This window comes from Hyla sarda, chromosome 1 (genome assembly GCF_029499605.1).
Source record: "Hyla sarda isolate aHylSar1 chromosome 1, aHylSar1.hap1, whole genome shotgun sequence".
NCBI classification, from domain to species: Eukaryota; Metazoa; Chordata; class Amphibia; order Anura; family Hylidae; genus Hyla; species Hyla sarda.
In genome coordinates, this window is record NC_079189.1 from 279,856,325 (window position 1) to 279,881,036 (window position 24,712).

Genomic DNA, 24,712 nt, shown 5'->3' on the forward strand with positions numbered 1-24,712 from the left:
AAAAAATGGGTTAGTACATTTTTGGGGGATCTTCCCCTGGAGAGCCTAACTTACCACCCCCATTCCAGCTCCGTCATCTTCCTGCGATGCTACACATCCAGTGAAGGAGCAGGAACGGAGGTGGGTAAGTGGCCTTCTGATCACTGTATCCAGCCATCTATACAGAGGGCTGGATACTGCATTAACGTAGCAGAGCGCAACTGCCTCTGCTACTTTAAAGTACAAGGACGTACTCGCCTCTGCTACGTTAACGTAGCAGAGCCCAATGGCCTGTTATTTTAATGTAGCAGTGCGCAAGTGCCTCTGCTACTTTTGCAAAACTACAACTTCCATCCTGCCCTGACGGCCTTTGGCTCTCTAGGCATGCTGGGAGTTGTAGCCCCTTCACTTTAGAACTAAGCTAAGCTACACTCTCTAAACTACGCTTTATCTGCCTGTAAAACTAAGTTAGCTAACTACATCTGCGTAAAACTACGCTAACTATGCTAAAACTGCACTAACACTACGCTAATACTACGCTGCACCTACTACTCTAAGACTGCTCTAACAGTACGCTACGCTATAAAATTGCGCTAACACTAAGCTATGCTAAAACTGCGCTAACACTACGCTGCACCTACTACTCTAAGACTGCTCTAACAGTACGCTACGCTATAAAACTGCGCTAACACTAAGCTATGCTAAAACTGCACTAACACTACGCTAAATACGCTAAACCTGCGCTAACACTAAGCTACGCTAAATACGCTAAGCCTGCGCTAACACTAAGCTACGCTAAATACGCTAAAACTGCGCTAATAGTTAGCTACGCTAAATACGCTAAAACTGCGCTAACACTACACTAAATACGCTAAAACTGCGCTAACACTAAGCTACGCTAAATACGCTAAAACTGCGCTGATACTACACTACACATGCTAAAACTGCGCTAACACTAAGCTACACTAAATACGCTAAAACTGCGCTAACACTACACTACGCTAAATACGATAAAACTGCGCTAACACTAAGCTACACTAAATACACTAAAACTGCGCTAACACTACACTACACTAAATACGCTAAAACTGCGCTAACACTACACTACACTAAATACGCTAAAACTGCGCTAACACTACACTACACTAAATACGCTAAAACTGCGCTAACACTAAGCTACACTAAATACGCTAAAACTGCACTAAGTCTGTCCAGGCATGCTGGGAGTTGTAGTTTTGCAACAGCTGGAGGCAGCCTGGTTGGGAAACACCGATCTAAAGTATTTTCCAATAAGCTAAATTTACTACTGCGCATTCGCAGGTTTACGCTACTAACGTAGCCTACGCAAGGTCTACGCTAATAGTGTAGACTCGCGCATGCGTATGGCACTTTTCACAGATTGTAAAATACTTTACATCACCCTTCCCCGTACGGACAAATGCGCATGTGCAAGGCTACGCTACTAACGCTGCCTACGTTACGCTACGCTGTCAGCGTAGTGCAGCGCATGCGCTCTAAGTTTTCTACGGCTCGAGGTAAACTTTACATCACAGGCATTTGGTTTAGCCCTCCCAGAAAGTTCATGTTGCCTATAGTAACGGGGAGGGGTACGTACAGTTGCGTGCGCATTGACGTCACATTTTCGCGCAGGCGCGCACCTTTCCTGTGCGGCAGCGTGTGACGTCAATTGCGGCGGAAGGTGCTGGATCTCAGGCGGTTGGCTGTAGTGCCCGCGTCCGGTGACGGTTAAACGTGAGCACTTAGAGGTCGAATATCGAAGCGTTTCCCGTTGCAGAGCTTTTTGGAAGATCCCGACGTCGCTAGAGCCGCCTGTGAGCCGGTACATCATGAGTGTGGAGGCGTACGGGCCCAGCTCGCAGACTCTCACCTTCCTGGACACGGAGGAGGCCGAGCTTCTCGGGGCCGACACTCAGGGCTCGGAGTTCGAGTTCACCGACTTTACTTTGCCCAGTCAGACTCAGGGGCAAACCCAAAGCCAGCTGGGCGGGCAGGTATGTCCTTCTGCTTCCGGGATGTGCTGGGGAAGAGAGCGGCCTGCTCTGTCACCTGCGCGCTCACGTGAGCTGTAGGGCGCCACGGGGCACCGGGTGCTTCTTCTCACCAGCTGTCACTGGATGCCCCCCATGTGACCTGGCGCAGGAGTAGTGGGTGTTCCTCAGCTAGTGTTCCTCCAGCAGTTTGGAGTTGTAGTTTTGCAGCAGCGGACTGCACACTGGTTGGGAAACACTTGTCTATAGTTATGTGCTCTCCATCTGTAGGAAAGAACATGACTATTCACTAGTTTCTGTTGTATTGGCTTTCAATGGGTATTTCATTTTTTTTAATGGTATTTTTAAATAGTTTCCTGCACAACTTTGATGTGCGGGATATGAAGCTGCATTCAGTGAGTTGGTTTACATTGAAATCTGCGGCTTCAAATACTGCACATCAAATTTGCACCGGATACTGCATCTGTGAATATACCCTAAAAGGGACCTGTCACTATTTCCATGCTTCACAGACCAGGTGAAACAGTGACAGACTCCTTTTACAAAATGTAAACTAACAGCTGCAACCTTACAGTGGAATAATTATTATAACTTAGACAAGGAAAGGAGCTCTCAGTGATCAGGATGGTTCCTGGAGGCTTCTCCCTGCCCTATCCACCATGACAGATCTCCCCTACTTGTGTACAGGAAGTGATCTCAGTCCTGATGACTCTAATTCCTGGCCAAAGTTAGGATTTCTCTGTAGTACCACAGGTGTTCAGAGTGAATTGTACAGCATTGTGAGAAGGAAATTTGTCCCCGTATCATGCTGACTGAATGAAACTAGTGACAGGTTACCTTTAAAGAGAACATAGACCTAATGGGTTATTTTACAGTCAATGTGCCCCTTTGTCTATATGAAAACACATAATGGGTAATTTGTCATGCTAACAGACTACTCAACTCCATAGTAACTGTCAATGGAGCCTGATCTTTGTTGGGTACTGGTTGTGTAATACTGAAATGGGCACTGTCAGGTACAAAAACTTATATGTTGTACATTTTGGCAAAACATTAACCTTTCTAATATATTTCATAAGAAAATGTAATTTCTTTTTCATAGAAATCATGGCTTATAAATCCATGGCTTTGTTCAAGCTGAAGCACAGGCATAGAAACTGTCCAGTAAGTGAGGGAGGACTAGCACTCCCCTGTGCACTCTCTCCTGTCTGATAGCACTCCCCCTGTGCGCTCTCTCCTGTCTGATAGCACTCCCCCTGTGCACGCTCTCCTGTCTGATAGCACTCCCCCTGTGCGCTCTCTCCTGTCTGATAGCACTCCCCTGTGCGCTCTCTCCTGTCTGATAGCACTCCCCCTGTGCGCTCTCTCCTGTCTGATAGCACTCCCCCTGTGCGCTCTCTCCTGTCTGATAGCACTCCCCCTGTGCGCTCTCTCCTGTCTGATAGCACTCCCCCTGTGCGCTCTCTCCTGTCTGATAGCACTCCCCCTGTGCGCTCTCTCCTGTCTGATAGCACTCCCCCTGTGCGCTCTCTCCTGTCTGATAGCACTCCCCCTGTGCGCTCTCTCCTGTCTGATAGCACTCCCCCTGTGCTCTCTCTCCTGTCTGATAGCACTCCCCCTGTGCGCTCTCTCCTGTCTGATAGCACTCCCCCTGTGCGCTCTCTCCTGTCTGATAGCACTCCCCCTGTGCGCTCTCTCCTGTCTGATAGCACTCCCCCTGTGCGCTCTCTCCTGTCTGATAGCACTCCCCCTGTGCGCTCTCTCCTGTCTGATAGCACTCCCCCTGTGCGCTCTCTCCTGTCTGATAGCACTCCCCCTGTGCGCTCTCTCCTGTCTGATAGCACTCCCCCCTGTGCGCTCTCTCCTGTCTGATAGCACTCCCCCTGTGCGCTCTCTCCTGTCTGATAGCACTCCCCCTGTGCGCTCTCTCCTGTCTGATAGCACTCCCCCTGTGCGCTCTCTCCTGTCTGATAGCACTCCCCCCTGTGCGCTCTCTCCTGTCTGATAGCACTCCCCCCTGTGCGCTCTCTCCTGTCTGATAGCACTCCCCCCTGTGCGCTCTCTCCTGTCTGATAGCACTCCCCCTGTGCGCTCTCTCCTGTCTGATAGCACTCCCCCTGTGCGCTCTCTCCTGTCTGATAGCACTCCCCCTGTGCGCGCTCTCCTGTCTGATAGCACTCCCCCTGTGCGCTCTCTCCTGTCTGATAGCACTCCCCTGTGCGCTCTCTCCTGTCTGATAGCACTCCCCCTGTGCGCTCTCTCCTGTCTGATAGCACTCCCCCTGTGCGCTCTCTCCTGTCTGATGGCACTCCCCCTGTGCGCTCTCTCCTGTCTGATGGCACTCCCCCTGTGCGCTCTCTCCTGTCTGATGGCACTCCCCCTGTGCGCTCTCTCCTGTCTGATAGCACTCCCCCTGTGCGCTCTCTCCTGTCTGATAGCACTCCCCCTGTGCGCTCTCTCCTGTCTGATAGCACTCCCCCTGTGCGCTCTCTCCTGTCTGATAGCACTCCCCCTGTGCGCTCTCTCCTGTCTGATAGCACTCCCCCTGTGCGCGCTCTCCTGTCTGATAGCACTCCCCCTGTGCGCTCTCTGCTGTCTGATAGCACTCCCCCTGTGCGCTCTCTGCTCTCTGATAGCACTCCCCCCTGTGCGCTCTCTGATAGCACTCCCCCCTGTGCGCTCTCTGATAGCACTCCCCCCTGTGCGCTCTCTGATAGCACTCCCCCCTGTGCGCTCTCTGATAGCACTCCCCCCTGTGCGCTCTCTGATAGCACTCCCCCCTGTGCGCTCTCTGATAGCACTCCCCCCTGTGCGCTCTCTGATAGCACTCCCCCCTGTGCGCTCTCTGCTGTCTGATAGCACTCCCCCCTGTGCGCTCTCTGCTGTCTGATAGCACTCCCCCCTGTGCGCTCTCTGCTGTCTGATAGCACTCCCCCCTGTGCGCTCTCTGCTGTCTGATAGCACTCCCCCCTGTGCGCTCTCTGCTGTCTGATAGCACTCCCCCCTGTGCGCTCTCTGCTGTCTGATAGCACTCCCCCCTGTGCGCTCTCTGCTGTCTGATAGCACTCCCCCCTGTGCGCTCTCTGCTGTCTGATAGCACTCCCCCCTGTGCGCTCTCTGCTGTCTGATAGCACTCCCCCCTGTGCGCTCTCTCCTGTCTGATAGCACTCCCCCTGTGCGCTCTCTCCTGTCTGATAGCACTCCCCCCTGTGCGCTCTCTCCTGTCTGATAGCACTCCCCCCTGTGCGCTCTCTCCTGTCTGATAGCACTCCCCCCTGTGCGCTCTCTCCTGTCTGATAGCACAGACAGGAGAGAGCACAGAGGAGTGCTAGTCCACCCTCACTTACTGGACTGTTTCTATGTCTGTACTTCAGCTTGGACAAACCAATGATTTTATTAAACATGATGGAAATAACATTTTCCCTATTGCCCGCGACGGCACACATGGAGAAACCACACCCTCATCCGTGGGACAGGAATAGGAACAGCTTGCATATAAGGATAACACAGGCTGCTATTCCCCAGTTCTGTTTCCTGTCCTGCGGAGGAATGGGACGTCTCTCCTTTAGTGAATTGCACATAGGGATTAGGGGACTGTGGGGGGTCCTGGTCTAGGTGGGACTTAAATAGTACCTCTAGCGGCAGAAGTCCACTTTGGAGAGGCCGCTGCAGAGCCTGGTGAAGCCTCTCCCCACCTGTGCATGACGCACGTCTCCCGGTCCCTCTCACTCTTTTCGGTGCCAGGTCTCCATGCAGTCTCTGTCAATTTCCGGGTTCACTACGGGAGGGGGGTGTTTGGGGCAGAGCTTGCGTGGGCACGCACGGCAACGTCATCACGTGACCAGAAGGAGGATGGGGGGCGCTGTGGCCTATGGGAAAATACCCAAAGAGGAGGTCCCATGACTTCCGGCAGGGTAATCCGGTGGGAGACTTAAACAGGAGAGGTGCCCAGGACCTTTCCAGACTTTTTAAAGGAGAAGGACTTCTCTCCAGTCCGTGGACACATGGAGCAAACAACCCGCACTGAGGATATAAAACCCGCTGTGGTAGCCGAGCCGGTACCTTATGGTGGGGTAAGGGGACACTGTCCCACATATTTTATTTTTTAATGGTGGATCTATTTACTGTTTTAGGCTAAGAATGCTCCTAAACAGACTGTAAGAATAAGGAATGTGTACTATGTAGAAGAAAGCTGGATTCTGCTTTTATGAGTTCGCATTTACCAAGAGCATGCATGAAGTAGTCATAGAAGAGATCAGGGCATCTATGTCTACTTGGTCATCTGTACAGCTGAGTGTGAGTACCAAAGTGGCTTCTGTGTAGCCGCCCTTGTCAATTTGGATGAGTCAGATTATTTTGAGATGGAAGGAGAATTGGAGGAGGAGTCTGAAGTTTTGGTTGAATGTCATTGCGGTGCTCTCTTTCTCACTGAGCATGTGGACGGATTCGTCCGAGTGGTTAGAGAGACTATCAAGCTAGAGGATAAATTCAAGCCTATGTCTGTTCAAGGCCGTATGTTTGAGGGTCTTACACCCAAAAGTTCATGATTCCCTATCTTCTATCATAAAGTCTGAATGGCAGAAGCCAGATAAAGTTTGCTGTGGAACCAGGAATGAGAAAAAAAAAGAAAATATCCTTTTCAAGAAGAGGATTCTGTGAATTAGGACAGATTCCCTACAATCGATCAAACTTTAACTAAAATGGCTACCAAAAAAAAAAAGCAGCCCTACCATTTGAGGATGCTGGTTTTCTAAAGGAACGGATGGATAGGAGGGGAATGGCTTCCTGAAAAAGACCTGGGAGGCAGCCGCTGACTCCTGTAGACCCATGATTGCTACCACATCAGTAGCCAGATCTCTAAGGGTCTGGATTGATCAGCTTGGGGGGATCAAATTAGACATGTTAACCCAAGAGAACATCTACTACAATCAATCCCTACTTTAGCGGCAGCAGCAGACTTTATTTCAGATGCTTCCGCAGATAACTTAAAGCTGTCTGCTAGAGCCAACTCTGCCAGAAGAGCCAAATGGTTGAACGAATGGAAAGGAGATCTTACCTCCAAATCGAGTCGGTAAAGAGTTGGATCAAGTTTTTAGAAAAGGCCTCTGATAGGAAGAAAAGTTTCCTGTCTGTTCCTTGCTTTCCCTTCCAGAATAAAAAAGCCCTTTCAGGGAGGGGGGGGGCCCTTCATAGGGGTTTATTTAGGACCAAAGATTGGAGAGGCCAAAAGGAGAGGTAGAGGCTTTATCTTCACCCCCCCGCTGAAAAAAAAAAAAAAGATAGGGGATAAGACTTCTGATCGCGGGAGTCCTGCCGCTGGGGACCCCCGGGATCATGCACGCGGCGTGTAATGAGTCCCCGGAGCGTGTTTGCTCCGGGACTGATTACCGGCGACTACAGGGCGGACGGCGTGTGACGTCACGCCCCCTCCCGTAGGCTTGCATTGCGGGGCGGAGCGTGAAGTCACACGCAGGCGTGACGTCACACGCCGCCCGCCCTGTAGTCGCCGGAAATCAGTCCCGGAGCGAACACTCTCCGGGGACTGATTACAAACGGGGTGCCGCGTGCATGATCCCGGGGGTCCCCAGCGGCGGGACTCCCGCGATCAGGCATCTTATCCCCTATCCTTTGGATAGGGGATAAGATGTTTAAGCACTGGAGAACCCCTTTAATATTCGACCCTCTTCTTGATAAGAAAACCAAATGGCTCCTTCCGCACTATAATCAATCTGTAGCTGCTGAATCATTTCCTGAAATACGAAAAATTCCGTATGGAGACGATTCAGTCAGCCATCCTGAACCTGAGTCAGAACTGTTTCATGGTCACACTGGATCTGAGGGACACATACTATCATGTCCCGATTTTCCAGGGTCACCAGAAATGAGTGGCAGTCTTTCTAGGAAATTCCTTAGTGCACCTGCAATTTCAAGCTCTTCCCTTTGGTCTGTCCCAAGCTCCCCGGGTCTTCACCAAGCTCATGGCGGAGGTGATGGCCCATGTGATAATACATTATCTTAGTTCCGTATCTAGACTATTTTCTCTTGGTGTTTGGATTCCTGGGAGCTCCTGATCCAGCAGGTCCACAGAGTACAAGAGATCTTACTGAAGTTAGGCCTGGAAGTAAACCTAGAGAAATCCCAGCTAGTTCCTTCCCAAATATGCTTCTTCCTAGGGATAGCGCTTGATTCTACCCGCCAAATCTCCTCCTTTCTTCTCGAGTCTAAAGGAGCTCTGGTTCAGAAGAAGCGTTTTGCAGTTGTTAGAACCGAGGGAGATTTCAGTAAGGTTGGCTAGATCAGTTCTGGGCCTGTTAACCGCCTGTATCCCGGTGGTTCGATTGGCTCAGTATCATTCAAAGAGGTTGCAGGAGCAGATTATGAGCCAGTGGGACAAAACACCTGATTCATTAGACAATCACATAACCCTCTCAAACCAAGTAAAAAGATCCCTTCTCTGGTGGTTAGACAAAAAAAAATTAAAATAAACTAGAAAAGGGTATCCCCTGGATAAAGAACGAATTAATCCTGACCACGGATGCTAGCCCCTGGGGGTGGGGGGCTCACAGGGAGTCCCTAGTCCTACAGGGTCAGTGGAGTCGAGAGGTGTCCTGAGAGTCTCAGAATCTGAGGGAGTTGAAGGCAGCCCTGTTCGCCATTTCTCAATCCCTTTCCCTGGTCGCAGGAAAGGATCTGAAGAGATTATCAGACAACTCCAAGGTAGTAGTCAAGGGGGTACCAGGTCCCCTTCTCATGAGAACCTGTCACCATATCTTCAGATTGGCGGAAATTCATCTAAGTTCCTTATTTGCTCTCCATCTAAAGGGATCCCAAAACTGCATTGTGGACTGTCAGCAGACATCACCTAAACCAGGGAGAATTGGTGTTGGATTAGTGTTTTTCCAGACTTGTCAGCATTGGGGTACTCCTCGGATAGACTTGTTAGCATCGAGGGCGAACAGAAAACTGGAAAAGTTCTATTCCCTGTCCCCAATAGACAATCCCTTGGGGATAGATGCCTTTTCCTAGTGTTGGCGCAGGGGACTCATTTTGTCTTCCCTCCAGGTTTCTCCCGAGGGTCATGAGAAAGATCAAAGACAGGGTGAGAGTAATAGTCATTGCCCCGTTCTGGCCCCGCAGGGTTTGGTTCACATTGTTGAGAAAGATGTCAGTTACAACCCCTTGGATCCTCCCTGAAACCCCAAACCTTCTATGTCTGGGACCAGTTTTGCATGCCAAAACCTCCAGTCTTCATCTGACAGCATGGCTGTTGAAAGGGGGATCCTAGAGCAAAAGGGGTCTTTCAGATCGTGTGATTACTACTCTACTAGCAAGTAAGCAAATTTGAGATGTATTTTTTTTTTTTTTTTTTTAAGAGCATGGAAAGCCTATGGTGGATTTGTACAAGATCCTATTGATGTGCTTAAGTCCCTTGATATCTCCAAAAATCATAGATTTACTGCAGGCAGGCCTAGATAAACATTTCTGACCTAGCACTTTAAAGGTTCAAGTATCTGCCCTTCGTGCCCTCTTTTGATTTATAAATTAGCTGATCATCCCTGTATAAAAAGATTTCTAAAAGCAGCAGTCAGGATGTTTCCAGTAGTAAAACCAGGGCTGTGGAGTCGGTAGATAAATGTTCCGACTCCACAGTTTTTTGTACTTCCGACTTAAACTCCTCTGTATTAATATGCAAATGTATTTATAAAAACTTACAGTTGAATCCAAGAAGCTGTTCCACCAAGTTCTTCTGAGCTCTTCTAGCAGAGAGAGGTAGTTGGGCAGAACAGGACTATAGAATCCCATAGTCAAGTTTTAAAGTTTAAGCTAACAATCTAGTTTACAAGTTTTTATAGCCTTAGCTGAATGACAGCAGTTTTTCCAATGGTTTACAGCTTCAGTCTTGAACTATTGACCCTCCATTCCCTTCACTTATACAAGTGTCTCTAGTCCTGCAAAAAACATATTTACTTAATCCCTTGTCAGTGAGAGGCTAGGTTACCCATGGGTTCCCGGTAACAGCAGAACACAACACGATGGAAAGTATAAGTATTACCGCTCCTAATTGTGCGTTGTGTACCATATAGTAAAGCATATGAAAAGCATGCTTCTTCACGGTCCCTTAACGTGTCGTTTTGCAGTTATGTGAGGCACTGCATGCATTGGTCTTTATTCTTAAAGTAGAGAAGTCATTCATAACTTTTTGTGACTTGGGACATTTAAACTTGCTTTTTTAAATTCCAATCTAAATTTAGTAGGAGTCAGAGCATGGTTTGCCGACTCCGACTCCAGGTACCCAAAATTTCATCCAACTCCTCGACTCCACAGCACTGCCTGTAGGCACACTGCTAGGTCCAGTACGGACCCCCCCCCCCCCCCCCCCCCCGTTCTTAGATATGTTCGCTTTAGTCTTCAGTAGAGATGAGTGAAGGTACAGCAATTCAATTCATCACAAACTTCTCGGCAGTTGCTGACTTTAGCCTGCATAAATGAGTTCAGCTTACAGATGCTCCGGTGGGCTGGAAAAGGTGGATACAGTCCTAGGAGAGTCTCCAGCCCATCGGAGCATCTGAAAGCTGAACTCCTTTATGCAGGCTAAAGTCAGCAACTGCCGAGCAGAGAAGTTTGTGACTAATCGAATTGCTGTAACTTCGCTCATCTCAAGTCTTCAGTGATGTAGCTGTGTGTTGTGAGATCTGTTGAGGGCGTTAAAGCATGTTTATGGGGTGTTCTTAATGGGTCTGCATGGGCATAGCAGTATACTTAGGGGCTATGGAACACCCCCATCCCAGCACCACCACCTGTGCGCCATATTCATTTGCATATTACTATTTTTGGCCATATCTCTGAAACGGAGTAACGTATGTGACAAATTCAAACACCGTTGTGATAAGTCACCTCATTCAATTCATGCTGAGCTAGCTGCTTATGAAAGTCCTCTTGGGGACCAAAAAGAGAAAGATTTACATATTTGGTCTTGCCATATGTGAAAAATGTGTTATTGATCCCACCTGGTGAATACTGTTAAGAAAAATACCCAATGACAGTCATACTGGGAAATTAAAAGTAGCTCACAACGCAAAAAATGTGCCATCATGCAGCTCTGTAAACAAAAATAGAAAATTTATAGCGATCAGGATATGGCGATAATGAGCATTTTGATGTAAAGAAAGTAATGAAACAGACTATTATTGAGGTATCGTGGTATTTTGTACTAACCCGCAGAATCCAGTTAACACGTATCTTTTGTTTGGTCAATAAAATGTGTTTTTTATATTTTCTACACATCACCTTGTGTTAAAGGGGTTACAACATGGTTTATAGGGTAAAATCAGCTTTCTTACCAGGTCGTCCTGTGCATTGTCGCTCATGAAGCTAATGCCCTGTAAATAGCCATCGGGGCGTGTGGCATCTCGTAGTAGCCAATGGGCTGTAGTCACTTCTACTCAGGTGTGAGTGACAGGCAGTCAGAGCACAGCTGTTGTGATTTGCGCCTGAATAGGGGAGGTAACAGACGGAGAACAGTGGCTACTACCGGATGCCGCACACCCTGATGACTACTTACGGGACATAAGCCTATGACACAGGCCAATTTTAATTGTCCTTTTCTTAATTAGGAAGAATGGGCAGGAGGAAATCGTGAGGAAGCAGATTTTTAACCTATATAACATGTTGCCACTAGTTATATAGGGTAAAATTTGACAGGTTACCTTTTTTAAATGGGCACTGTCGGATCCAAAAATGTTTTATATGTTCTAATTGGTAAATCTTATGGACCTTTTGAAAAATTTGAATATTTAATAAAGAAAACTGCTCCTGAAAACCCAACCCAGGTACACTTTTTTTTTATAACCACTAGGGGTCCCCATACCTACTGGGACACTAAACAGTCCTGCAGCAGCATCAGACTTGTCCATGAGACATGGACAAGAGATGACTCAAGGACAAGGCTGCAAAAGAGGGATTTTTATAATATAAATTGAGGTATAAAAAATATGTATAGTTTATATGTACAGTTGTGCTCATAAGTTTACATACCTTTGCAGAATTTATCATTTAACAATTGTTCAGAGAATATGAATGATAACACAACCCTTTCTTTCACTCATGGTTAGTGGTTGCCTGAAGCCATTTATTGTCAAACTGTGTTTTACTCTTTTTAAATCCTCACAACACAAACTACCCTAATGACCCTGATTAAAAGTTTACATACCCCAGTTCTTAATACCATGTATTGCCTCCTTTAACATCAATGACAGCTTGAAGTCTTTTGTGGTGGTTGTGGACGAGGCTGGTCATTCTTCCTGGCAAAAAGCTTGCAGTTCCCCTAAATTCTTGGGCTTTTTTGCATGAACTGCACGTTTGAGGTCTCCCCAGAGTGGCTCAATGATATTGAGGTCTGGAGATGACCACTCCAGAACCTTCACTTTATTTTGTTGTAGCCGATGACTTCGACTTGGCCTTGTTTTGGATCATTGTCATGTTGGAATGTCAAAGTACGTTCCAGCATTTGTTGATGCATTACTACATTCATGTTGCCATCAATTCTGACCAAATTTCCTGTACCTTTTGTAGCTCACACATCCCCAACATATCAGCGATCCACCACCATGTTTCACAGTAGGAATGGTGTACCTTTCATCATAGGCCTTGACTCCTCTCCAAATGTATTGTTTATTGTTGGGTCCAAACTGTTCAATTTTAGTCTCATCGCTCCAAATGAGTTTGTGCCAGAAGGCTTGGACAATGGTTAACAAAAATCATAATTTCTGCAAGGGTATGTAAACTTCTGAGCACAACTGTGCATGGTCAGGATTAGATACGGAGTAACATTGTTATAAAAAAAAAAATAATCTGACAGGTACACTTTAACCCCTTAAGGACGCAGCCCTTTTTCGCAATTCTGACCACCGTCACTTTACGAATTAATAACGCGAAAACGCTTGTACCGAATATTCTGATTCTGAGTTTTTTCGTGACATATTCTACTTTATTTTGGTGGTAAATTTTCGGCGTTAATTGCATCCTTTTTTGGTGAAAAATCCCCAAATTTCATTTTTCTAACTTTGAAGCTCTCTAATTGTAAGGAAAATGGATATTCACAATAAATTTTATTTTTCTTCACAAACACAATATGTCCACTTTATGTTGGCATCATAAAATGGACATATTTTTGCTTTTTGAAAAAATTAGAGGGATTCAAAGTAGAGCAGCAATTTTCAAAAATGTCATGAAAATTGCTAAATCTGAAGGGACAGATGTTACAGAACTACAACTCCCAGCATGCCTGGGCAGTCAAGGCATGCTGAGAGTTGTAGTTTGGGAACATCTGGAGGGCTACTATTTGGGCACCACTGTAACAGGGGTCTCCAAACTGTGACCCTCCAGATGTTGCAAAACTACAACTCCCAGCATGCCCAGACAGCCTTTGGCTGTCTGGGCATGCTGGGAGTTGCAGTTTGGCCCCCCTAGTGGTTGCCACAGTAAAGATCGATTTACTTTCTCTCAATTCCCCCCCCTCTGTCGATTCCGTACCTGATCAGGATCCTGCAGGCTCCAGCGAGGATCCCAGGTCCCCAGGCATCTTCTCCTGCAGGTACGGCCTCCATCTTCTTTCCAGAGCCCCTCGACATCCAGGGGCGGGCAGAACGGGGGGTTGCCATGGCAACCCCCTGTCCTGCGCTGCTATTGGTCAGAACTCCGTTCTGAGTAATGGCAGGGTATAGGAGTAGATCGCAGCTTTGCGACCTCACTCCTATCCTTTAGGCTGATCAGCCCTATTTTCCGGGTGATCGGGTCACCAGAGACCCGATCAGCCCGGAATTGGAGAAAATCGTATGTCTGAATTGACATGAGATTTTCTCCGATCGCCGACATGGGGGGGGTCTCAGAACCCCCCCTGGGCGATGTGCCAGGGTGCCTGCTGAATGATTTCAGCAGGCATCCGGCTCCGGTCCCCAACCAGCTAGCGGTGGGGACCGGATTTCCCACGGGCGTATGGATACGCCCTCGGTCCTTAAGGACTTGGGATGCAGGGCGTATCCATACGCCCTGTGTCCTGAAGAGGTTAACAGGGGATGTGTTGCTGATAATGAATTGAATGAACTTAACTCATTTACTAAGCCTTTACAAGGCTTGATATTGTGATCTACAGCTGCATCTATTAGGGACTTCACTGGTTATAAAAACCAACATTTTGACTGGTGCTTTCAGACTAAAGTATAAGAAGCTGTGCCCTATCATATGAATGTGTGCAGTGCTGATGCTGGACTGCTGCAATTTGTAGGAAAACCTAAAATGATCTCTCTATTTGACGACAGTAAGGCCAGGTATGTTCATGCAATAGAATTGCCATGCAAAATACTGCATTGACATTTCAATGCAGCAGAGACCAATTGATTTCAGTGGGTTTCTGCTGCACACAGTGGAAGTAACACAACCACAAAAATACTGATTCTGGAGTCCGAAGAAAGAATAGTCATGTCTCTTCTTCTGCGGAGTCTGCACAGAAATGCAGTTCTGATCTGTCTGCTGTCAGGTGAATATCCACAGTGTAAACATAGCCTAAAGCTTATATCCATGTTTAACCCCTTAAGGACACATGACGTTCTCATAAGTCTCCATTTCAGAGTCCTTAAAAACACATGACGTATGAGAACGTCATGCGCTTTCCCGGCCCCCCGCAGCCATCTGGAGCGGACCCGTGCCCGATGCCTGCTGAAATTGTTCGGCAGGCATCGCGGAATATCGCCCAGGGGGGTCATGATGAATCCACATGTCGGCGATGGCCGCAGATCGCTGGACAATTCAGCCCAGCGATCTGCGGCGGATTCCGGGTCAACCGGGTCTCCAGTGACCAGGAAATACTGGCTGATCGGGGCCGTCTCTGACTGCCCCGAACAGCCATAGCCAGCAGGGGAGAGGTGGCACTATCACCCTGATTCGTCAGCTGGTTTACCGGCCGACCAATCAGGGCACCTGCTGCGGGTGTCACTCCCGCAACTCGCTCCGCCCCTCTTCCGGAGGACGTGATCAGGTGCGGGACGTGGACCCAGGCAGCTGGGGACCCCGATCCCCGGCATCCCTGTTGGGATCGGGGCCCCAGAAGCGACGGCGAGGGACTGACCTGCAACGTGGATCAGCAGTTGGACGTGAGTGACAGCCTCCTGCTAGTTATGCAACAGCAGGAGGCAGACCACCACAACTCCCAGCATTCCCTTATGGGCATACTGGGACTTATACAACAGCTGAAGGTACACTTTTCCATAGAAATAATGTGCCTCCAGCATTTGCAAAACTATAACTACAGCTCCCAGCTTGCACAATCAGCTAAAGTGCATGCTGGGAGTTGTAGTGGTGCATCTGCTGGTTGCATAACTACAACTCCCAGCATGCCCGTTGGCTGTTGGTGACTGCTGGGAGTTGTAGTTATGCAACCAGCAGATGCACCACTACAACTCCCAGCATGCACTTTAGCTGATTGTGCAAGCTGGGAGTTGTAGTGGTGCATCTGCTGGTTGCATAACTACAACTCCCAGCATGGCTGTTGGTGACTGCTGAGAGTTGTAGTTTTGCAACAGCTGGAGGCACACTGGTTGTGAAACACTGAGTTAAGTAGCAAACCAGTGTGTCTCCAGCTGTTGCATAACTACAACTCCCAGCATGCACTGATAAACCGTACATGCTGGGAGTAGTAGTTTTGTAACAGCTGGATGTAAGTATCCGGCTGCAAGTTTGAGCTGCGGCAAATTTTCTGCCGCAGCTCAAACTGCCAGCGAGAAACTACTGTGAACCCCCGCCCGTGCGACTGTACCCTAAAAACACTACACTAACACACAATAAAATAAAAAGTAAAAACACTACATATACACATACCCCTACACAGCCCCCCTCCCCAATAAGAATGAAAAACGTCTGGTACACCACTGTTTCCAAAACGGAGCCTCCAGCTGTTGCAAAACTACTCCCAGTATTGCCAGATAGCCACTGACTGTCCAGGCATGCTGGGAGTTTTACAACAGCTGGAGGCACCCTGTTTGGGAATCACTGGCGTAGAATACCCCTATGTCCACCTCTATGCAAATCCCTAATTTAGGCCTCAAATGCTCATGGCGCTCTCACTTTGGAGCCCTATCGTATTTCAAGGCAACAGTTTAGGGTCACATATGGGGTATCGCCGTACTCGGGAGAAATTGTGTTACAAATTTTGGGAATGTTAAAATTTTGGGAAACCAAGCATTTTTTTATTTTTATTTATTTTTTTTACATATGCAAAAGTCGTGAAACACCTGTGGGGTATTAAGGTTCACTTTACCCCTTGTTATGTTCCCCGAGGGGTCTAGTTTCCAAAATAGTATGCCATGTTTTTTTTTTTTTTTTGTTTTTTTTTTTGTTTTTTTTTTTTTTGCTGTTCTGGCACCATAGGGGCTTCCTAAAGGTGACATGCCCTCCAAAAACCATTTGTCGCTCCTTCCCTTCTGAGTCCTTTACTGCGCCCGCCGAACAATTAACATAGACATATGAGGTATGTGCTTACTCGAGAGAAATGTGGTTTCAAATACCAGTAAAAAATTTCTCCTTTTACCCCTTGCAAAAATTCAAAAATTGGGTCTACAAGAACATGCGAGTGTAAAAAAAATGAAGAGTTTGAATTTTCTCCTTCACTTTGCTGCTATTCCTGTGAAACATCTAAAGGGTTAAAACTAGAGGTGCACCGAAATGGAAATTTCAGAACCGAAACGAAACCGAAAAAAAATGTCCGGCCGAAAATGACTTCTCCCCGTCTTCTGGTAAAATGCAGCGCTCCGCTCATTAGATTAGATTCCCCCACATGAATAGGCAGCTCCCCCACATGAATAGGCAGCTCCCCCACATGAATAGGCAGCTCCCCCACATGAATAGGCAGCTCCCCCACATGAATAGGCAGCTCCCCCACATGAATAGGCAGCTCCCCCACATGAATAGGCAGCTCCCCCACATGAATAGGCAGCTCCCCCACATGAATAGGCAGCTCCCCCACATGAATAGGCAGCTCCCCCACATGAATAGGCAGCTCCCCCACATGAATAGGCAGCTCCCCCACATGAATAGGCAGCTCCCCCACATTAGGTCAGCATTCCCCCCACAATAGTAGGCAGGTTCCCCCCACATTTGTAGGCAGGTTCCCCCCACAATAGTAGGCAGCTCCCCAACAATAGTAGGCAGCTCCCCCACATTAGGTCAGCATTCCCCCACAATAGTAGGCAGGTTCCCCCCACATTTGTAGGCAGCTCCCCCACAATAGTAGGCTTCTCCCCCCACATTTGTAGGCAGCTCCCCCCACATTTGTAGGCAGTTCCCCCCCCCCCAACAATATTAGGCAGTTCCCCCCAACAATATTAGGCAGCTCCCCCCCAACAATATTAGGCAGCTCCCCCCCAACAATATTAGGCAGCTCCCCCCACATTTGTAGGCAGCTCCCCCCCACAATATTAGGCAGCTCCCCCCCCCCCCCCCAACAATATTAGGCAGCTCCCCCCACATTAGGTCAGCAGTTCCCCCACAATAGTAGGCAGCTTCCCCCCCACCCCACAGACATACAGCTTCCAGCCATATACAGTGTATGGCTGGCAGCTGTATGTCTGTACTGCTGCCCCCACAGTGATCCGGTCACCACTCCTCCGGCCAGGGGTCACATCTACTGCTATGGCATATGGACCATAGCAGTAGGTGCCGGGACCGGAGGAGCGGTGACCGGAACACTCAAAAGATGCGCCGCCGGTCACTTACCAGGCCCCGGCCAGCGCGCGTTCTCCTGCGACAATCCTGCAGTCCTCCTGCGTCTCTATGGTTGTACGCACGGGACGTCAGTGACGTCCCGTGCGTACGACCATAGAGGCGGAGAAGCGAGGGACCGAAGGAGGACGTCGGGGAATGGTGAGTGACCGGCAGACATCCTTATGTCCCGAAAAGATTTTTCGGGACACAGAGATGTCCGGGATAGGAATACTTCTTTTTATGTGCCCGGGCCGGCTCCTGTGTGTGGCTGCAGGCGGGGGCCGACCAGAGCATATAAAACTAATACTGTATACTAAAAACCAGGGGGCCTCCAGCTGTTGTGAAACTACAACTCCCAGCATGCCCGGACCGGCAAAGTCTGTCCGGGCATGCTGGGAGTTGTAGTTTCACAACATCTGGAGGCCCACTGGTTTTTAGTATACAGTATTAGTTTTATATGCTCTGGTCGGCCCCCGCCTGCAGCCACACACAGGAGCCGGCCCGGGCACATAAAAAGTATTCCTATCCCGGAGAGCGCGCCCCCCCCCCCAGATGTTGCGCCCGGTGCGGCCGTCCCCCACTGCACCCCCACGCTACGCCTCTGCCAGTGGCAGTGTTTGCAACTTGTGCTGTGGGCGGGCAGTGGAGGTGGGTCATTATCGACTCATTTTTTGTTGTTTCGGCATTTCCCCGAAATAACTATTTACGGACGATATGTATCGGCCGCCGATATATCGGTGCATCCCTAGTTAAAACACTTACTGAATGTCATTTTGAATACTTTGAGGGGTGTAGTTTTTATAATGGGGTAATTTACGGGGTATTTCTAATATGAAGACCCCTCAAATCCACTTCAAACCTGAACTGGTCCCTGAAAAATAGTGAGTTTGAAAATGTTGTGAAAAATTTGAAAATTGCTGCTGAACTTTGAAGCCCTCTGGTGTCTTCTAAAAGTAAACTCATAAATTTTATGATGCAAACATAAAGTGGACATATTGTATTTGTGAATAAAAATACAATTTATTTGTAATATCCATTTTCCTTACAAGCAGAGGGCTTCAAAGTTAGAAAAATGCAAAATTTTCAATTTTTTCATCAAATTTGGGGATTTTTCACCAAGAAAGGATGCAAATTACCACTATGTTAAAGTAGAATATGTCACGAAAAAACAATCTCGGAATCAGAATGATGTGTAATACCATTCCAGAGTTATTAATGTTTAAAGTGACAGTGGTCAGATGTTAAAAAAAAGCTCTGGTCCTAAGGTGTAAAATGGCTGGGTCCTTAAGGGGTTAAATATGAATTTCTGATTCTATCCAAATTTTTTTGCAAAGATGCCTCCACTGACATCACCAATGCCTCTAACAGCTTCTGCATTCTTTCAATTCAGTCTTATAGGTATTTCCATAGATATTCACTTTGCATGCGCTTTTTGTCTGCATCCAGACTGCAGGAGAGAAGCACAGCTTCTGCACTGAGGCTACGTGCACATACAGTATTTTAGCACTGGTTTTAGCCTCAATAATAGGGCAGTCTCAATCAGTACTTTATTATTAATTATTATTATTACATTTGTAGTAATCAGGGAAGTGAAATTAAAATGCAAGCTGACATACTTTTTCCTATGAAACTCGTTGCAGTTTATTCTGAAAAAGATGTTTTGGACATTTATTGAAGCCTAAAACCATGTAAACAGAGCATTATTTATCAAGTGGCTAAAAGAATAAGCTTTTTGCAAAAATACACAATTTTGGAATGTTTTTACGTGTACGCCATTGACCGTGTGGTTTAAAGTTTTATATTTTTATTGTTCGAACATTTACGCACGCGGCGATACCACATGTTTTTTTTTGTTTAGGTTTTTTGTTTATGGGGAAAAGGGGGGTGATTCAAACTCTCTAGGCTAGGTTCACACTAGCATCCCCCCCCCCCCCGAATGATCAGCCGCAGCGCGCTGTCCTCACATCGGAACCAATCATATGTGACCCACAGCGCTGCCGTGCTTCTCTTCAAAGTCTGTGATTTCTAGAATATTGCATCTTTACAACATCAAAAACTCAAAGTCCCCCAAGAAGGCCGGTTGCCCTCGAAAGACAAATGCAAGAGAGGACAGGATAATGCGGATAATCTCCATGGTTAATCGATTCAACGCTGCAGCTGTAATTGCTCACCAGTTCAGCACTGAGCAGGGTAAGGATCTGTCTCGTCATACAGTGTCACTATGTTGAAGAGCATTTGGACTGAAAGCCCACTCTGCAGTGACCAAACCTCTCATTAGAATAAAAAGGCTAGACTCTCCTTTGCTGAGGAGCATGTTGTGTGGACAGAGGAGTGGTCCAGAGTTCATTTTAGTGATGAAAGAAAGTTTAATTTATTTTGTCTGATGGGAAACGTTCTGTTCGATAAACTGGGGAAAGACTGAACCCAAAGTGTGTAAAGTAATCGGTGAAAGGTGGAGGAGGAAGTGTTGTGGATTGGGGAATGTTTTCGTCAGCAGGAGTTGGACCTCACATACAGCTACATGGCAGAGTGAATTCAAGTACGTATCAGAACCTTCTTCAACAACACATGGCTGCTTCCTAGTGTTCATCACTCAATCAGCCAACAATGTGGAAATGCCCCCTGTCACACAGCAAAACTGGTAAAGCAGTTCCTTGAAACTGAATACATTGAAACAATGAAATGGCCACCCAGAGTCCTGATCTAAACCCAATAAAAAACCGCTGGAAAATCCTCGGTGACAAAGTTATGACCAAGAAATCAACAGTCGCAGAACTGTGGAAGAGACTGGAAGAGTGGACCAAAATTACACCAAGGCAGTGCGAGAGACTAGTGATGTTGGGGGCGCAGATGTGCTGAAGTAATTCAAAGCAAAGTCCTGTACACTTCCTACTGATTGGTGACTGTTGGAATCTTCAGAAAATGTACTTAGAATCTTTCTCTGTGCTACACTCATTGCTGTTTTCTATGATCACATTTTTTGAGAAATAAAAGTTTTATGTTAATAGACATTAGCTATTTTGTAAAACACTGTTCTAAAGCATGGTGTACCCCTTAAAAAAAAATCCTTCAAATGATGATTGTGGATTACATTATTTCTGAAAAAAATCAAGTGTCCATAATGACAGTGCTACGAAATGAAGATGTAAATAATAAAAGGGCAACTCATGAACTTTCAACACTTTACAAGAATCTCTAGTGTGCGTAACACTAAGCTGCAGTGAGTCCAGTGCACATATTCTTGTAGTTATCTAACCAGTTCTGTTACCAGGATATCCAGGTATAAATTGGTACCTGTCATGCATTAGACATGAATCCATTGTTCTGAGATGTAATGTTTGCATAGAACAGTGTTTTCTACTCTATTAGAAATAAGTGCTTGCTCAAATGGTATAAACCTATGGAATATATCCCTGGTGTTCCACACTGCTTAACCCCTTAAGGACATGCGCCGTAAATGTATGGCGCTGCATAGTGTCACTTAGCACACCTCCCCGTACATTTATGGCGCGGCTGTGATGCACTCTCTTCCCCTGCGACTGTCAACAGCCGTTGGACCTGCCGATAATGGCTGACATCAGTGATTGCGCTGATGTCTGCCATTAACCCCTCAGATGTCGTGATCAATACAGATTGCTGCACTTATAATGGCTGATCTGGTTGCCTGTGGCACTGCCGCAGGGATCAGATAAGCCAAGATGGCGGACGGAGGTCCCCTCACCTACCTCAGTCCGTCTCCTGGGGTCTTCGGCACTGATCTGCTTTCCAGCAGACCAGAGCAGAAGATCGCCGATAATACTGATCAGTGCTATGTCCTATGCATAGCACTGAACAGTATTAGCAATCTAATGATTGCTATAAATAGTCCCCTATGGGGACTGAAGTGTAAAATAAATGTGTAAAAGTAAAAAAAAAAAAAAAGTTTTCAATCTCCCCTTTTCCCCATATTAATTCAAAAAAAGTAAAATAACGATAATAATAAACACTTGGTATTGTGTGCATAAATGTCCGAACTATAAAAAATATAACGTTAATGATCCCCCTACGGCAAACTGCCTAAACGTAAAAAATTTAAAATCTAAACTGTATTAACCCCTTAAGGACACAGCACATTTTGACCTTAAAGGGGTATTCCAGGAATTTTCTTAATTTGACTATTCTACAGGGTCTGTAAAGTTAGTGTAGTTCACAATATAGTTTCTGTACCTGTGTGACTGTTTTTCTCACAATTCTTATGTGATTTTTCACCCCACTATTTATTTTTACCAGCATACAAAATTACTGTTGTCTCAGATTTTTCCCAGCTTGCAATGTGGCCAAGACCTGACTCACTAGTCAGCTGATTACAGGGAGCCTGTCTGCTTACATGGGTGGAGGGCTCAATCTGCAACTAATGCAACAGCTGTAGGCACCCTGATTGAAAACCACAGATCTTTTGTTTCAATGGGTGGGGTGGCTGATGTGAGTGGGAGGAAAATGGCATTGTGGGATTTGTAGTCAAAAAAAGAAAAGTCAAACAGGAAATAAAAGTTCACAAAAAGCTAGCCAGTATTATGGTAATCTCATGACATGCCATTTGGCTCCAAGACAAGCGCAGATCCTTCCTAAGCATTTCCATTACTGTCTGCCATTTTTGCATTTCCGTTTTTTGCTCCTTGCCTTTAAAAAATCATAACTCTTTAAATTTTGCACCTAAAAATCCATATGATTGCTTATTTTTTGCGCCACCAATTCTACTTTGTAATGACATCAGTCATTTTGCCCAAAAATCTACGGTGAAATGGAAAAAAAATCATTGTGCGACAAAATTGAAAAAAAACGCAGTTTTGTAACTTTTGGGGGCTTCCATTTCTGCGTAGTACATTTTTCGGTAAAAATGACACCTTATCTTTATTCTGTAGGCTCATACGATTAAAATGATACCCTACTTATATAGGTTTGATTTTGTCGTACTTCTGTAAAGAATCATAACATGCAGGAAAATTAATATGTTTAAAATTGTCATCTTCTGACCCCTATAACTTTTTTATTTTTCCGTGTATGGGGCGGTATGAGGGCTCATTTTTTGTGCCGTGATCTGAAGTTTTTAACTGTACCATTTTTTGCATTGATAGGACTTATTGATCGCTTTTTATTCATTTTTAAATTATATAAAAAGTGACCAAAAATGCACTATTTTGGACTTTGGAATTTTTTTGCGCGTACGCCATTGACCGAGCGGTTTAATTAACGATATATTTTTATAAATTGGACATTTCCGCTCGCGGTGATACCATATATGTTTTATTTTTATTTACGTTTTTTTTTTTTTTTTTATGGGAAAAGGGGGGTGATTCAAACTTTTAATAGGGGAGGGGTTAAATGATATTCATTCCCTTTTTTTTTTTTTTTTTTCACTTTTTTTTGCAGTGTTATAGCTCTCATAGGGACCTAGAACACTGCACACACTGATCATTATCATTGATAACTGGTTTCTCATAGGAAACCAGTGATCGATGATTCTGCCGCTTTACTGCTCATGCCTGGATCTCAGGCACTGAGCAGTCATTCGGCGATCGGACAGCGAGGAGGCAGGTAGGGGCCCTCCCGCTGTCCTGTAAGCTGTTCGGGATGCCGCGATTTCGCCGTGGCTATCCCGAACAGCCCACTGAGTTAACCGGCACTTTTTACTTTTGCTTTTAGCCGCGCGGCTCAGCTCTGAGCGCGCGGCTAAAGAGTTAATAGCGCACAGCGCCGCAATCGGCGCTGCGCGCTATTAGCGGCGGGTCCCGGCTTCACTATGACGCCGGGCCCGCCGTGATATGATGCGGGGTTACTGTGTAACCCCGCGTTATATCACGGGAGCAGGACCAAGGACGTACCGGTAAGTCCTTGGTCCTTAAGGGGTTAAGGACGCAGGGTTTTTCCGTTTTTGCAGTTTCATTTTTTCCTCATTGCTTTTTAAAAATCATTACGCTTTCAATTTTGCACCTAAAAATCCATATGATGGCTTATTTTTTGTGCCACCAATTCTACTTTGCAGTGACATTAGTCATTTTACCCAAAAATCCAAGGCGAAACGAAAAAAAAAATTGTGCAACAAAATTGAAGAAAAAATGTAATTTTGTAATTTTTGGGGGCCTCCTTTTCTACGCAGTGCATTTTTCGGTAAAAATAACACCTTGTCTTTATTTTGTAGGTCCATACGGTTAAAATGATACCCTACTTATATAGGTTGGATATTGTCGTACTTCGGAAAAAAATCAGAACTACATGCAGGAAAATTTATGTTAAAAATTCTCATCTTCTAACCCCTATAATTTTTTTTTCCCGCGTACGGGCCGGTATGAGGACTCCTTTTTTGCGCCGTGTTTTGAAGTTTTTCAGTACCATTTTTGTATTGATCGGACTTTTTTATTCATTTTTTTTCATTATATAAAAAGTGACCAAAAATACGCTATTTTGGACCTTGGAATTTTTGGGCGCGTACGCCATTGACCGTGCAATTTAATTAAGAATATATTTTTATAGTTCGGACATTTCCGCACGCGGTGATACCACATGCCATAGGGAGCTAGAGCACTGCACACACTGATCTCTTATGCTGATCCCTGCAAAGCCATATCTTTGAACGGATCAGTGAAATAGGGGCTCGATTGCTCAAGCCTGTAGCTCAGGCATGGAGCAATCAAACCCCGATCGGACGCCACGGAGACAAGTAAGGGAACCTCCGCTTGCGTCCTAGCTGATCGGGATATCGCGATTTTATCGCGATGCCCCGATCAGCCCGACTGTGCTGCCGGTGCATTGCAGTGGATTGCAATTTGCCATAGAATGTAACGTGTGACTCGGCACTTTTCTCGGCTTGAGCGCTCTGCCTCCATTACATTCTATAGGCTGACACTCGCACACCAGCCCCCAACCATTGGTTACTGTGGGGGCTGGGGGGGTGCGAGTGTCACGTGACATATTTAATAGTCACCGCATCGCTC

The 24,712-nt window shown here is 46.4% G+C and overlaps 1 protein-coding gene across 2 annotated transcripts in view; it reads left to right on the forward strand.

Moving 5' to 3' along the window:
• Positions 1 to 1,604: 1,604 nt before the first annotated feature.
• Positions 1,605 to 24,712, forward strand: part of UPF1 (UPF1 RNA helicase and ATPase) — a 108,768-nt gene continuing 85,660 nt past the window's right edge. The window contains exon 1 of one of the 2 annotated variants that reach the window (XM_056573160.1): positions 1,605 to 1,991. In XM_056573160.1, the coding sequence (XP_056429135.1) occupies positions 1,827 to 1,991 (165 nt within the window). In that variant the 5' untranslated portion in view covers positions 1,605 to 1,826. The remainder of the gene's footprint in view (positions 1,992 to 24,712) is intronic. The other variant, XM_056573152.1, reaches the window with a different exon arrangement.